Source organism: Lissotriton vulgaris, chromosome 12 (genome assembly GCF_964263255.1).
Source record: "Lissotriton vulgaris chromosome 12, aLisVul1.2, whole genome shotgun sequence".
Classification (NCBI taxonomy): domain Eukaryota; kingdom Metazoa; phylum Chordata; class Amphibia; order Caudata; family Salamandridae; genus Lissotriton; species Lissotriton vulgaris.
This window is the reverse complement of record NC_141700.1, coordinates 180524180-180540031: the sequence shown is the minus strand read 5'-3', so window position 1 is coordinate 180540031 and position 15852 is coordinate 180524180. Positions and strand designations below refer to the sequence as shown.

The 15852-nt window shown below is 40.0% G+C and overlaps 1 protein-coding gene across 1 annotated transcript in view; it reads left to right on the top strand.

The window, feature by feature from the left end:
* The window catches only part of TSHZ3 (teashirt zinc finger homeobox 3), a 140503-nt gene extending 124871 nt beyond the window's left edge, over positions 1-15632 (top strand). Inside the window, exon 2 of the mRNA XM_086947711.1 lies at positions 10865-15632. Coding sequence (XP_086803837.1) covers positions 10865-14046 — 3182 coding nt within the window. The 3' untranslated portion in view covers positions 14047-15632. The remainder of the gene's footprint in view (positions 1-10864) is intronic.
* Positions 15633-15852: the final 220 nt, after the last annotated feature.

The window sequence follows — 15852 nt, the reverse complement described above, 5'->3', positions numbered from 1 at the left end:
ACTTATTAATCTCACAGGCCTTTTCTAAAATTACTGTGTCGCCATACGTATTTTACAGGTTAAGTAATTCATAGTTTCGTAAACTAAAAATGTTGTGACCTTTGTCACTGAGAGTAAGGTCCAGTGTATTTTGATTTCGGCTGTGCTTTGAACTGTACACACAAAAAGTTCCGTTACCTCAAAACATTGTCAATATTCGTTCGAGAAACAAGCGAACACAGTAGTATATGTCACTCACAATGCACTTTCGTCATTCCAAACTCGATTTTGCCTGCCACAAGCAAGGGTTTGCAAGCGATCCGCAACCCGTGAGGCCGTTTTTTCCTTTTAGGGTTCACCAATATAATGCCTTTGACTTCATTTGAAAACAATTAACATCAAGGGGCTGTTAATACACAACAATTTAAATATTACACCAAGCTTAGAAAACAATAAAAAGTGCATGATAGTGACCATCCAACTGCACATACACACTGCAGCTCAGTGATAATTTATTTTACACAAGGCGTTAAGTAGCTCCGTTTATTATTTCTACAAAATCGAAATGCCATATGTCACTGGTACCCAAATGAATGCTGTTGAGGACCTTGGGAATATGAAGCCTTGAGTTTTCCATTCGGAAATTCAAACGTAAGATCCGAGAATCAAGCAGAGATAGAAGCGAGCACTTAATGTTCGGTGCCATCTTGTATTATCTGGGTATTTCTTCCAAGATTTGAGGTTCATGTTATCACTGTTGATGCCTCAATTAGACTAGCTAGAATTTTACATTTTAGCTGTGATAATTCTTAACCCTTACTAATATACCACAAATAATAAAAACTTATAAACAAATACAATCTAAAGTGTCAATCTTTGTAAAAATGCAATTACATACCATTCCTTTCATTTCCCCGCTTTGTAAATAACTGGCATTAATATATACCAGCATGATAGTGCACATTTTAGCAACCCTGGAAGGATGAATGGTTGAATTGTTCCAACTGACAATCAGACACATGATTTGCAGGTTACACACACAGCTTAGCAGCGGGAGCTCAATGCACTGAGCTACCTTACTAACATGTTGTAGCTGGGAACTGCTATTCAAAACGTATACAACTATATTTTCATAACTTTGTTATAGTGTGAATTTGGAATATTCACTAGTGTGAATGGTTATCATATTTGTCTCCAATTCTTCCGGTCTAGAAGTAAAGCCTCCCTTGGTGTTTTGGTTGGACCAGTTCCGGGTAGCACTTTGCAATATGGCATGTTTTTATGCTCCCTTCCAGTATTTTCTGTCCCACAAATTATGCCCGCACCTCCGATGTTTTGAGAAGTCCTCATGCTGACAATATCTTCTTATCTGTTGAGTCAAATACAGAAATTAAGCCAAACAGTGCAGTGTTTTGTAGAGTACAATTTTTTGTGGTGTTAATAAATGTCAGTTGACTATGCATTAACATTTCTATCTTGGGTGCACAAGCCCCCTCTGCCTATCTTGTGCTGGTTTTAACCTACCGGAGAAATAGGATATTGAAATAACAGACTGTAACCAAGGCGCCTGAGAAATGATTACATTCGCAATAAAAATAAGTTGAATTTAATGTTAATAAATAGTAGGCACAGTACGTATTTGCACAGTCTATAATGTTGAAACAGTACTGTGTTTGCACAATCAAACCTTAAAAAACATAAGAGGAGAGAGTGGAGAAAAATATGGTTGAAAGATTTTAATACATAAATGCGGACAGATTTTGTTCTTTTTCTTTTTTAAAGTACATATAGTTGGAAAGAACAAACAGGGACCCCAACAAGATCTGTAGTAGTCGAAGGTAAATTAAAATATTTTTAGCTAATCTTTTATTGTAGTTATAGAAATAGCATGGGTTCCTATTTATAATCTATTTTTTTCCTTGAAATTCGTAGTTTTGCCGTTGTATTAAAGCAGGGGGTTTTCGATGAAGATTGCCCACGTGGCAACATGACAGTGTGTTCAAAATTACTTCCTGCTCGAATGTGTTTTTATTCAATGTTAGTTTCTGTGATCAAGGCAAGGCATATCTCACTATATAATGGTTGGTGCTCCCATTTCTTAACTAGTTTCCAGTTTCCTACTTCTCTGGCACCTCTAATGCCTTAATAGCATTTCCATTCACACATTAACGAAGTGCCTTTAAATAGACATATTAACTGGGTATAGTTGGAAGCAGCAAAAGTGATAATGAACATTTTAAATCACAATTTCTCCTGCAAGTAAAATTAGTGTCAAAACATGTTCATCAATGTTGGTGTGGTGAGTGCTTATCTACAGGTTTGGAAGAGTGCAGTGGGCTCACAGTTAGCATCCAGACCCACAGAGAGTCAATATCGCTCACAGTACACAGAAAAAAACAGCACTTCCAGTTGGGAGATAGGCTCATCATATCTTAAAGTATGGTGGCCGTCAGGGTCACAATCACGTGGTCAAATTTTGCATGTGGTAGTTGTGTCATATCCAGAAGACAGTTGGAGTGTATTTTGTGACAGACAGAACGCGAAAGCCATGTATGATATTGGTTGTTATGTCTGTTCTCCTACTTTACTAGAGTTAGGTTTTATGTATTAATGAACACATTATCGCTGCTATGGTGCTTGGGGAACACACCATACCTTAAGAATTTCAGATCTACATAATGAGTCAGAGTATCTCCTCATTGTGTCACTAAAGAAATAGTGTACTGCTCCTGTAGCTTTAAAAAAAAACAGTAGTCATGAGGTGTGAAACTGCAATGATTATAATTCAGAGATGTGTGCTAAATATTCACTATTACCCCCAATTGAGTCATTACATTACCACAGTCAGGGGAGGTACCGCTGATTTAGCATTTTTCACCTGTAAACAGAAAATACCCTGTGAATACCCATTTCCCTGCCTTTTTTAGGGCTCGCCTGTGACAGCACATTCATGCGCTCTTGCTTGAGAGGAATATTGTTTGCAATGCAGGGCTTGAGACCCACTTATTGCCTGCCATTCATTGGCTTCATTGTCACTCTTCTTTGCTTCCTCATAATGGGTCAGCACATGCTGGACATCACTACCTTTCTGTGGAGCAACGACACAAGCACAGATTGGATCCTTTTGATTAGTGTCCGTCCACTGATCGTGCTGTGATTGAGGTACTATTTCACTGCTGCACATTTATATACAGCTTAAAAAATGTTTTTTTTATATTGCTTATCACCGTACACATACACATTTCAGTACACTTCCTCAGTTTACAGTTCTCATGCTGCGTTCTCCATTCCCTTTTATGCCCCATACTTTTGTATTGATTTTAACTTTGGTTCCTTGTCTAAGTTTATTACATCCACAACTGTACTACTCTATGCCACTCTACTCTATGCTATTCCCCTCTACCCACTCCATTCCAGTCTACTCCATGCCACACCACTTTGTGTGATGCCACTCATAGCTATGCCACTCTACGCCACTCTACTCTACACACCACTCCTCTCAACACAATTCTACCCGATGGCACTCCACTCTACTCTATGCCTTTCTACTGTACCCCTCTCCACTCTATGCCACTCCAGTCTACACCACTCCATGCCACTTCACTCCACTCTAATAAAATCCACGCCACTTACTCTACACTACATTACTCTACACCACTCCAATCCATTCTACACCTTCTCACTCTATACTACACTATTCTACTTTACACAACTCTATTCTACTCTATGCTACTCCACTCTACATCACTTCACTTTAAGCCCTCTAGTCTATGCCACTTTACTCAACTGTACTCAATTCTAGTCTATACTACTCAACTCTATGCCACTCCACTCTATGCTACGCTGCTCTACACAACTCTAATCTGAGCCAGTCCAATCAATGCCTCTCCACTCCACTCCACTCCACTCCTCACCACTTCAAACCATTCCACTATGTGATACTCTATGCCACTCCACACCACTCTGCACCACGTTACTCTACGCCACTTCACTAACTTAGCCAGGATGAACAGCAGCCACATAACTCATTCTTTCTCACGTTCCATCTCAGGGTCAAAATCTGCTAATGAAAAGGAAGTTCTGGCCCCCAAAAATGCATGCTGGGCTCACCATTGCATAAATTAAACCACAAAATTAGCTGTGTCACACAGTATTGTGGCAACTTTAAATGACAGTAGTTTGTATTAACACATGCTTTGTCACTGTGACTTGCACAGTTGGGAACCATGACCAGTGAATGCACTATTTCAAAATGTTCAATTAAAAAATTGGTTGCATAAGCTACAAAGGCATTGAAATATTGTTTTAATATTTTTTATAGTATTTCTGTATGCTTTGCCAAAAATAAGGATATCTTAGTCTTTGCGTATTTGTGATTTTCTGTATTATCTTCCACCCTGTCTCAAACTCCATATCTTGTCCCCATTTCAGAAACCCATAGGTTACCTTGATAACTATTTTTCAGTTATAGTTTCTTTGAGTGATCTACACTTATGATCCCTTGCTGAATTTAGAATGTTATCTACTTTTCATAAATATATATGTTTCCTGGATCACCCACCGGTTTCATCACTGGTTTCCACCACAAGCTGGAAATAGCTTGAAAGCGCAAACAATTGAAAAAATGGGCTACCTATTTGAAAAAATACAAAAACCGTGGTAAAAAAATGTTTTTTCATTCAGCTCTGCATTTTCCTAAAGCTGGAAAGATGGTGACTTTAGCACAGCAAACTGTTTGTAGATGTCACTTTTATGAAATAAAAACCTTTTATCCAGAGCATTTTCATTCCTGTTTTTCCCCCAAAAGCTCAAAAGTTAGCTATATTTCGTCTATTTTCTCGGTCCCCTTCAGGGGAATCCACAAACCCTGGATACCTTTAGAATCCCCAGGATGTTGGGAAAAAAGGGTGCAAATTTGGTGTGGATACCTTCCGTGGACAAAGTGTTATGGAGGCATATGCACAAACTACCCCCAATACCCAAAAAAGGGCTCAGCACTGGAGGGGAAGGGGGGGGGGGGGGTGTTGTGGGACGCCCATATGTTAAGGGGTTAGCAATCGTCGACACATAATTGACAACTGCATATTCCAAACTCTTGCAGTGTGAATCCCACAATAACACCATAACACATTAAAAGTTCCAATTTAACAGTTATGCATACAGCACAATACAAATACTGTCTGCTTGGACCCAACAAATTCCTCAGAAATGGGCTTGCACCAAAAATACCAACAGAACATAATCACACACTTCACATGCACACCAAGGGATCAAGGCCATCTAGTTGCCCAAGCAATGCAACTAATCATGTAAGCATATTCCCCTTCCCTACCACACCCAGAGAAACAACAGACTCATTATACAACCCATCTACACACTCACACTGATAGAACCGACAATCTTGGCCCAAAAGCCCTCTAATTGACAGAGTAATGCTGCCACACCTTCCAAAACAATCAGCCGCGCGTTAACAAATTATTCACACACATTCCCATTAAAGTATGTATTATTTCAATAAACTTTAAGTTGATAATTCCACCATCTTCATTGCATACCGTGCATATCTGTGTTACAGAACTGCCAAGTGATATGCCTCAGAGGTAAAAAAAAATAAAAGAAAGCAAATTTGCTTCGTCCGTACAAAAGAAAACATTTGTACCTTCATACATTTGTTTTAAATGTCATAGAAAAGGTGCATTTTTTGGGTGTTTTTTTGTTGGGGTGGGCGAGGATACTGTGTATGGAGCTTGTAAATTGTATATATCAGCATGCCTAGAAGGTTGTTGCATGAGACTGCCGACATCAAGTTGGATGGCCTTGTGAAGATACCGGATAGTAAAATCCAGTCCGGATTTCAAACGGCCAACAGCCATGCAGCTAATCTCCACTGAGATTCATTATATGTAAATTGGCCTCATACATATTCATTATTAATAAAAACCTGATTGGATTTTACTGTTCAGTAGCTGGACGAGCCCAGCCCCGTGGTTTATATAGGAGTTAAAATTGAGGTTTTGCATGTAGAACATGTCAGTTAGGTGGGAAAGAAAGACCTCACAGTGACATAGTAAGCCGGCTGCGGCGCGTGCACACAGCTAATTTATCTTTACCCGCACTACTTGGTTGTTTTCAGTGCTTGTTTAGCATGGAACGCCTTCTCCCTTGGCACTCTCGGTTGCTGACTTCACAGCTTGAGCTCCAAGGGGAAGGAGTTTTCCCAGGTGTCCCTAGGACGGGTAGCGTGAAGTCACACAAATTAGACCGTGCTCACTTTCAGGTGCTGCAGCCAGCTAGAGTTCAGCAGACAGAACGTTGATCTCTACCTCTATTCTAGTTTTCAGATCAGCATTTTATTGGGGATTGCTAGAAATTTCTAATTTGTTTGCTAGATACATTTTTATTATGTATAATGCAAAGCCAGCAACAATATAGCTAAGGAGTGCTCTTAATATTAGTATGAATCACGGTTCTTTTATGCAAAAACTTTAATAAAGTCCTATTTCTGCAAAATATAATTTAGCATTTAAAAATCTATTTGTGAGAAATGTTTAAAACCAGAAAAAGCGAAAGATATGTTTCTGTTTTACTATTAAATCTATTGGAAATAAATTAATTACTTCAGTATAATTTTTTCACCTGATGAACAACATATACGCATATGGCACCATTTTTCCTTTTTCCTTGCCTGTATTAGATGCAATTTCGCCGAGCCCCCTCTGTGGTGGACTCGGTATTTGCACTCCCCAGAGATTTCTCTAAAAATGTGCGGAAGGATGTTGCAGGGAATTAAAGAGGGAAAATGCTTATTTTCACACATCTCTGAAACCAGCCATAAGAAGTGCAGTCACTGCTCCTTATTATCATCTCATCAACGTGGCCAATGACAGTGTCCTTTTAACTCCGTGTCCCAGGATATTATGTGATTTGGCATGCAAGATTTAATTTCAAAGCTCCCATTCCAGGAATTGCATGCCAGTGGCATGTTTAGTGGCTTGGCTTTTGTCTTGGGATATTCCCCCCCCCCCCCGCTCCCCCCCCCCCCCCACCCCCCAAAAATAAAAAGAATAATCCACGAGCCCGTTCCAACATGAGCATGGTTAGAATGTCCTAAGCAAGGAAAGTGAACTGTTACACTGGACTAGGACTAAGGACTAGGGGTACATTTGATATTTGATCAGGGCATCCATTTTGTAAAATGGACACCAGGAAACAAGCTTATTTGGATGGCAGGAAAATTAGCATACCCGCTAGGAAATCATAACTGGTAGTACACAGAGCTCTGAGACAGCTACTACTAATGCAAAGCTCTTCACTAAAAACCAAAATAAAATAAAATGAAGGTTCATTGCCTGTCCAGGCTTGCATGCTACTTGTAAATGGCATATTTACCTCTTTTTTGAAACTCTATCAAAACAATGATCTTCACAAACAGTAAATAAAAACGTCACAAAAAACGAAGATTTATATTGTTCTTTTAGCACGTATGGGTGTTTTTATTGCACAAAATATTGTGGTATAACGCTGTGGTGCAAAAAAAACATATTACATACAATCTGGAAAACTTTAAAAAAAAACTCAAACAAGACAGCAAGGCTTGAAAATTGCCAGAACCACTAAGATTTTGCAGCAATTTCAAGACCAAATTATGTGGCTTTGTGCGGCATATTCTCTAAATTGAGAAGCAACAGCAGTATAAGCATATGTCTGGAGTAAACGTTATAGCCACAGAATTGCAAATATTTCACTGGTCCTGACAGTTTTCTATTCTTTTATCACCTTATTCACGAAAGGTAAACAAAACCTAAACATTCTAATTTTCAGTTGGGAATGAGAAGATTTGTATTTGATCAACATGTAAGAGAAACCCAATGCAGAGATGATGTCACAGAGGGAGGTATAATACAAGGAGAGCTGGGGTGACCTACGACACAGCTTAGAGAGGTTCTGACTGGTAATGAGGTACAAAGCAATAATTTGCAGGAGGAGGTTGATTAACTGAGAGATAAGAAAGTGACACCGAGGACCATGAGGGTGTATAGTAGGATGCACCGCAAGTTTTTCAAAGAGTATACAGGTACATGAGATGAGATGGTTGGTGGTACAGTGGTGATAAAATCAGTTACATGTGAGAGGGCAGTTTTTGTGGAGTGATGGTCAAGGATACCAGACAGAATTGGATTGAGTAGCTTACTTGATTTATTACAAGGGATATGGCTATTAACCCCCTCGATGCTCATGACGTAACGGTTCCGTCATGACCGCGCCCGTTTTCATTAGGGCCCAGCACCGGCGGTAAATCTGCACCGCACGGATGAGGTTAAAGACTAGGGGGCAGATTTACAGGCCCCTTGCGCCTCTTTTACGCCACCGTTGCGCCACTTTAGTGACGCAGCGGCACGCAAATCCAGCGCCATGGTGCGGGTACTTACAATGTGACGCATCTGGGAGATGCGTCACGTTGTACAGCCCTGCACTACATGTAGGCGTTCTGGCGCGCGGGGGGGGGGCGTTCCGGTGCAGGAACACTCCCTAAAAGTGGCTAAGTGAAATCTACAAGATTTCACTCAGTCACTTTTAGGGCCATGCTGTGTGAAAACCCTGCGCCTGCTTGAAGCAGGGGTAAGGATTGACGCAGCATGTTCGAGATAAGGCACCCCTGATCCTTGCAGGTGCGACGCAACTCCAGTAATGCACCGCATTTCTGCCGGGGATGCGTCGCGCATCTGCCCATCCAAGCACCATATTGTAAATGCGGCGCATCAGTGGTGGCGCACGGATGGGCAGCTGCATCGCAACTCTTCTGGTGCATCTCTGCTGATTAGCAGAGATGCGCCAAAAGTTGTAAATCTGCCCCTAGGTGTTCAAGCAGCAGCGGCCCGTGCAGGTAAGAGCGGTGGGGCCGGGTGGGCGTGGAGGGGGAATTTCGACAGACAACCACAAGGAAAAATTAATTATTTATTTCATTTTTCCTTGTGGTCGTCTGTCGAAATTCCCCTCCACCCGGCGTTACCGCTCTTACCTGCACGGGCCGCTGCTGTGTTCAAGTATATGTGAGAAAAAACACAGTTGAGAACACAGGACAGTAGTTCTAAGGTGTAGCTGCGCCATATAGGTGTTTCTTTAATAATAGCATTAGTACAGTGAATTTAAAGCATAAATGCTACATACTTGATTTGAGTGAATGAGCAAGTAGACAAATTAAGCAGAGAAATCCTTTAGAAATTAGGCCACAAAGATTGCTAGGGTGAGCGCTAAGAGTCTGAAGGTGAACTTGATAGGTTATCAGATTTGAGAAGCCAGGTAAGCCACGTGGTGATGTACTGAATAAAGAGAGTCTGTCAGAAGGTGGATGGGGATCACAGTAGAGTGACATGGTGGAGAGGGGTAGTCAGTAGCGTGTGATGGGTTTTTCTGACTGAAATGATTTAGGAAGCAAATTCTTTTGTTGAGAGTAGAGAATGTCTGATGATGGTTTATGGTGAGGCAGTAAGTTGTTGTTAGTGGATGCTAGTTTAGGCTGGAGATGAGTGGAGTCAATACAGTTGTTTCAATGAGGCAGATATGGTGTTATCTGCAGTAGGTGATAACGTTTCTAAGGCTAGTTTGTTGTCAGGTTGGTGCTCAGTAGCTTGTTTTTTGCCAGGTGAGAAGGAGCCTCAACATCTTGGTTTACAGTGCGCAAATTATTGGGATGAATGAATGCTGGGGATGGAAGGCTGCTTGTGGAAGGTTGTGTAGAGGATAATTACTGAATGATACATTGAGGAACTGTTTTTTAAATGAATTATGGGAACATTTTGTCATTCTTGGATGATTAAGAAACTGGGTGAGTGCAACAGGATTTTACTCTGTGGGGCTGCCCTCGTCATACTTACTGAGGGGAATATTACCCATTAAGGAGGCAGATAACACATTTGTTTGGAATGGTGTAATGTGCACTAATTGCATACTGACCATCAACTCTAATGAGAACTCACCTAGACTTTTATATTGTCATGTGCAAGGTCTGTGCAAGTGAATATTATAATTGGATGAGGACAATATTAGTTTTTTTTCCTGCGATACAATGTTTTGTATTGACTTATTGATGAATTGACTTTTAATGAGCCCTTTTCCTTGTGAGTTTACTCAGTGAAAGAGGAAATGATTTCCTACTTTAAAAAAAGCTGTGTTGAGATATATATATATATATATATATGTGTGTGTATGTATGTATATGTAACGCTTATCTCAGCTAATGTGGGGTCGAGGGAGACCTAAACTACAATAAATGAGCCCCATTCCTATCAAATTTATACTGGATCTATATGTATACATTCCCGGATCACGTTATTGAAAATGATGTAACCTACAATCCTTTGCACTCACTCACACATACAATATAAATCACTACTTTTAATTTGCTGCAATTGATGCAAATTTCTCCCTTTCTCTGGGTTGCATTATTATTTTTGCAGATGTGTTTATTAAAAGTGGAGCATCAAACTTGTAATGAGTAAGAAATGCTTGCTTAATTTAAATTGTGAATCTGTCTGTTAAGAAATGCATTAGGGGTAGGAGAAGCATAAGACATATTAATTGACAGATAGGAACTGCTGTCTCTGAGGTTGATACAAGTAATTTATTACTTTAGAAATGAATGCCACCTCCAGAATGTGCTTCATTAATTTCAAATTTAGTTTTAATTTCAAGCTGTTGCCCCTTGAGAAGAATAAGGTGGCAAATTATTTTTGAAAAGCGTTTTCTCTTCTAAAGAAAGACCATATTTTAACTGTTTAATATTAACAATGAATGTAGTTGCTTGCTGAGCTAAATTGCAATGTGTTTTAAATTTTTCTTTGTAGACACTGTTAGTAATACATGTTTGTTTGTTTTCTGTTCGCAGCATATGTCTCAGACGAGTTAAAAGCCGCTGCACTTGTTGATGATGATGTCGACCCTACTGATGATGTTGATGGTGAACCTCCAGCCAAGTATGTCTGCCCTGAAAAGGATTCTACAGGCTGTCACGACTCCCCAGCCGCTGAATTCTCCAGCCATGATATGGACAGTGAATCTCACGTGAGCGAGACAAGTGATCGCATGGCGGACTTTGAGAGCAACTCCATTAAAAATGAGGAGGAGATCAAGGAGGCAAACGCCCCGCTGGAGGATTTAGGTGTATCCGACAGTTTAGAACAAATGAAAGCTGTGTACAACAACTTCCTCTCAAATTCTTATTGGTCCACGTTGAACTTGAACATACACCAAACAACCACAGAAAAAAATAATGCTAGCAGCAGCAGTAGCAGCAGCAGCAGCAGTAGTTGTGGAAGTGGAAGCTTCGACTGGCATCAGAGTGCTATGGCAAAAACACTGCAACAGGTTTCTCAAAGCAGACTCGTACCAGAGCCAAGTCTTTTCAGCACTGTTCAGTTGTACAGACAAAGCAGTAAACTCTATGGCTCCATATTTACGGGAGCTAGTAAATTCCGGTGTAAAGATTGTAGTGCAGCCTATGATACTTTGGTAGAGTTAACTGTTCACATGAATGAAACCGGTCACTATCGGGATGACAACCATGAAACTGATAACAATAACCCGAAAAGATGGTCTAAGCCGCGTAAACGTTCTTTATTAGAAATGGAAGGCAAAGAAGATGCCCAAAAAGTATTGAAATGCATGTATTGTGGCCATTCATTTGAATCACTTCAGGACTTGAGTGTACATATGATCAAAACAAAACATTACCAAAAAGTGCCTCTGAAGGAGCCAGTTACACCTGTAACTGCCAAAATCATCCCCACAACAAGAAAGAAAGTAGCCTTAGAGATTGATCTTCCTAGCTCTCCAGATTCACCAGGGGGAACACCAAAAGCCGCAATTTCTGATGCAAATGAATCACAGCAGAAGAATTCAAATCCTTACATCACACCAAATAACCGCTATGGACATCAGAATGGGGCAAGCTACGCCTGGCATTTTGAAGCAAGGAAATCCCAAATTCTGAAATGCATGGAATGCGGCAGTTCTCATGATACTTTGCAGGAGCTCACAGCCCACATGATGGTTACAGGACATTTTATAAAAGTGACCAATTCTGCACTGAAAAAAGGAAAACCAATTGTAGAGGCTCCAATAACCCCCACCATGAATGCTTTAATAGATGAGAAAGTCCAGTCAGTGCCACTAGCTGCTACAACATTTGTTTCCCCTGCAAACACCCCTTCCAGTGTTTCACCAAAACTGAATGTTGAAATCAAAAAAGAAATTGATAGAGACATAACTGACGATAATGACAATGAACTGGAGAAAACGAATGAAAATGAGGAAAAATTTGATGTTCCCTCAAAATATCATTACCTGACTGAAAATGACCTAGAAGAAAGTCCAAAGGGGGGTTTAGATATTTTAAAATCATTAGAGAACACAGTAACGTCTGCTATTAACAAAGCCCAGAATGGCACACCCAGCTGGGGAGGTTACCCAAGTATTCATGCTGCCTATCAGTTGCCTAACATGATGAAACTCTCTTTAGGCTCATCAGGGAAAATTGCTCCATTGAAACCTATGTACATAAACAGTGAAGTTCTGTCCCCAACCAAAAACCATTCGCTTGTTTCTCCTCCCAGCAGCCAAACATCACCAGTACCAAAAACAAATTTCCACGCAATGGAAGAATTAGTTAAAAAGGTGACAGAAAAGGTAGCCAAAGTTGAAGAAAAGATGAAAGAACCTGAGGGAAAACTATCTCCAATAAAAAGAGCCACACCATCACCTTGCAGCAGCGACCTCAGTGATCCACCAAAAACAGATATTTCTAATGAAGGAGGCTACAAAAGCCAACAAACCAGCCCCATTCCACAGAGGGAGATATGCAAGGGCAGCCCCCCTCTTGAGCCTGTGGAAAATGGTACGGATCACCACATCAAGTCAATTCCTCCAACCTTTGGGTGTAGTACAGCAATTATAACAGACCATCCTCCTGAACAGCCGTTTGTAAACCCATTGAGCGCTCTTCAGTCAGTCATGAATATTCATCTGGGAAAAGCAGCAAAGCCCTCTTTGCCCTCAATGGACCCCATGAGTATGCTTTTTAAAATGAGCAACAGTTTGGCAGAAAAAGCTGCCTTGGCAACTCCACCAATGCAGTCTAAAAAAGCGGACCATATAGATCGTTATTTTTATCATGTCAACAATGACCAACCCATAGATTTGACAAAAGGCAAGAGTGACAAAATCTGCTCACTGGGTTCAGTGCTTTTGTCATCCACGTCAACATCGCCTGCGTCTTCTTCATCCACAGTGACAACAGCAAAGACATCTGCAGTCGTGTCATTCATGTCAAACTCGCCGCTGCGCGAGAATGCTCTGTCAGACATATCTGATATGCTAAAAAATCTGACAGAGAGCCACACGTCCAAATCCTCCACACCTACAAGTATATCGGAGAAATCTGACATCGATGGTACGACAACAGAGGAACTAGAGGAAATTACACCAGCTCATAAAAGGAAGGGGCGTCAGTCCAACTGGAACCCGCAACATTTGCTGATTCTCCAAGCCCAGTTTGCCGCCAGCTTGCGTCAAACGTCAGAGGGGAAGTACATAATGTCAGACTTGAGCCCTCAGGAAAGGATGCATATCTCAAGATTCACTGGACTCTCAATGACAACAATTAGTCATTGGCTCGCCAATGTGAAGTACCAACTCAGAAGGACAGGGGGGACTAAGTTTCTCAAAAATTTAGACACTGGGCATCCGGTGTTCTTTTGCAATGACTGCGCTTCGCAGATCAGGACTCCTTCCACCTACATCAGTCACCTGGAATCGCATCTAGGCTTCAGGTTACGAGACTTGTCCAAATTGTCAAACGAACAAATTAGCAATCAGATAGCACATACAAAATCCCCCTCTGAAAAACTATTGGCATCTTCTCCCGAGGAAGAGACTGGAATTTCCTACCAATGTAAGCTTTGTAACCGGACTTTTGGTAGCAAGCACGCAGTTAAACTCCATCTAAGCAAAACACACGGGAAATCACCCGAGGACCATCTTCTGTACGTCTCTGAGCTTGAAAAGCAGTAGAGGTTGTTTCTGATTTTTTTTAAAAACAACAAAAAAAACTAATTTGCTTTGAGGAAAACTGTCAAAGACGCCTTAAAGCTGACTTTTATTTCTTGGCACATGTTCCTATTTTAACTCCAGAAAGTCACTCTGGGCTGAACTGTTTTGTACAACTGTACAGTATTTAATAGAGATGCATACTCAGCTGTTGTTACTGGTAAAGTATGAAGGTTAAAATGCAGTGATCAGTGTTTGGAAGTTTGTGTACATTGGGTTTAATCGCTGTGCATCCTTGTGATGCATTGAGCTGCATGCATTGACAAACAGTTTTATTAAACAATTTATAATTGATTCCAGTGCACTTTTTTTAATGACCTACGTGTGCTGGCATTTCTGAGCCTTTAACGTTTAGCCCTCTGAGTACTCTGAAGCACTTCTTTTGTTTATTTGGTACATTGTATCAAACCAGTTTTTAAAATAAAAAAACGATGTTTACCAGCTTAGCTGAACCTCTGATTAAACAGGTTTTCAGGGGTTTTAATTTCTATAATTGCAAACATTTGTTTTTATTATTTTGACTCGCAGCATAGATGTATATAATGTATAGAGTTGAAAACCCGCTTCTAAAAAATGTGATTGATATATCAGACATTTTGTCTCCATCATTTTTATCAATTTTATTTTGTTTTGCAGATTTAATCTAGACATAAGCTGTGCCTATGTAAGCTGTACATTTTTAGGTCTAATCTGTTTTTATGACATTACAACACTGTAAATTATTCATAATTTGCGACAGATAACCTTTATAAACTATTAAAAACTATTATTCTTAAAGAAAGTATGATTGTTTTGCAATACATCTATATTGAAAGAGGTTCATGTTTAAATTATACATATTTATTAGCATCATTTCAATGTTGTTTTAAAAAAAAAAAACATGATTGACAGAAGCCATGGACCGACAGCATCCTTGGCATGCATCATAACTGTTTTGCACAAAAAAGACGTTTAAAGGTATTTATAAACTGAAAATTGTTCAAAATAAACTCAGTGCTCAAAGGGTTAAAACATTTGAAAAAACTTGTACTGTATTTCCTTCGATAAATCCTTTAAAAATGTTTGTTAAAATGAAACTTTGCATAAGAGTTATGAGGCATTCTGTGATATAATCAATTTTACTAAGTTTGCTCGGTTGTTATTTCCTATTGTAGAATGCCTTTTTAGTTGAACTGGGAACTTTCTGTTATGTTTGCCTAATTATTCTCCCAGGATTTATACTGCAGCTTTATCTTTAGGCATATGAAAGGTAACCCGTGGTTACCAGCACATTTTTGGATGTTAATTTGCTGAAGTAACTGACAGCTGACACCGTATGAGAATCTATGTATAAAATATTGGCATGTAAACAGCACAGACACTGAATTGCACTCTGTGTCCTGTTTTGTTGTTGACAATGAAGCACCATTATATGATTCTTCAAATAACCTTTTTTTCTACAGCAGCATTAAAAATTGTCATTTTGCTATAATTTTGTCTTGGGCTCACACTTCTGTCTGAAATGTGCTAGGACTAACGAGCACATTAAAATTAAATTGCGTGCTCTGTGTTTATGACTGATGCTTGGTAGGTTTTCTTCATCTGCCAGGTGCTGGCACTCAAAAGCAGCTCATAAATCACCTGATTTTGAGTGAACCTTAGAATTTCAAGAGACGGGATGCAGATACGTGGTGCATGCATTAACAACATTTCCCATGCAAAGATAGATGTTTTGTAACACACTTTAGGCGAGGTCTACTAAAAGCTCGAGAGAGCTTAGCAGTAAACTGT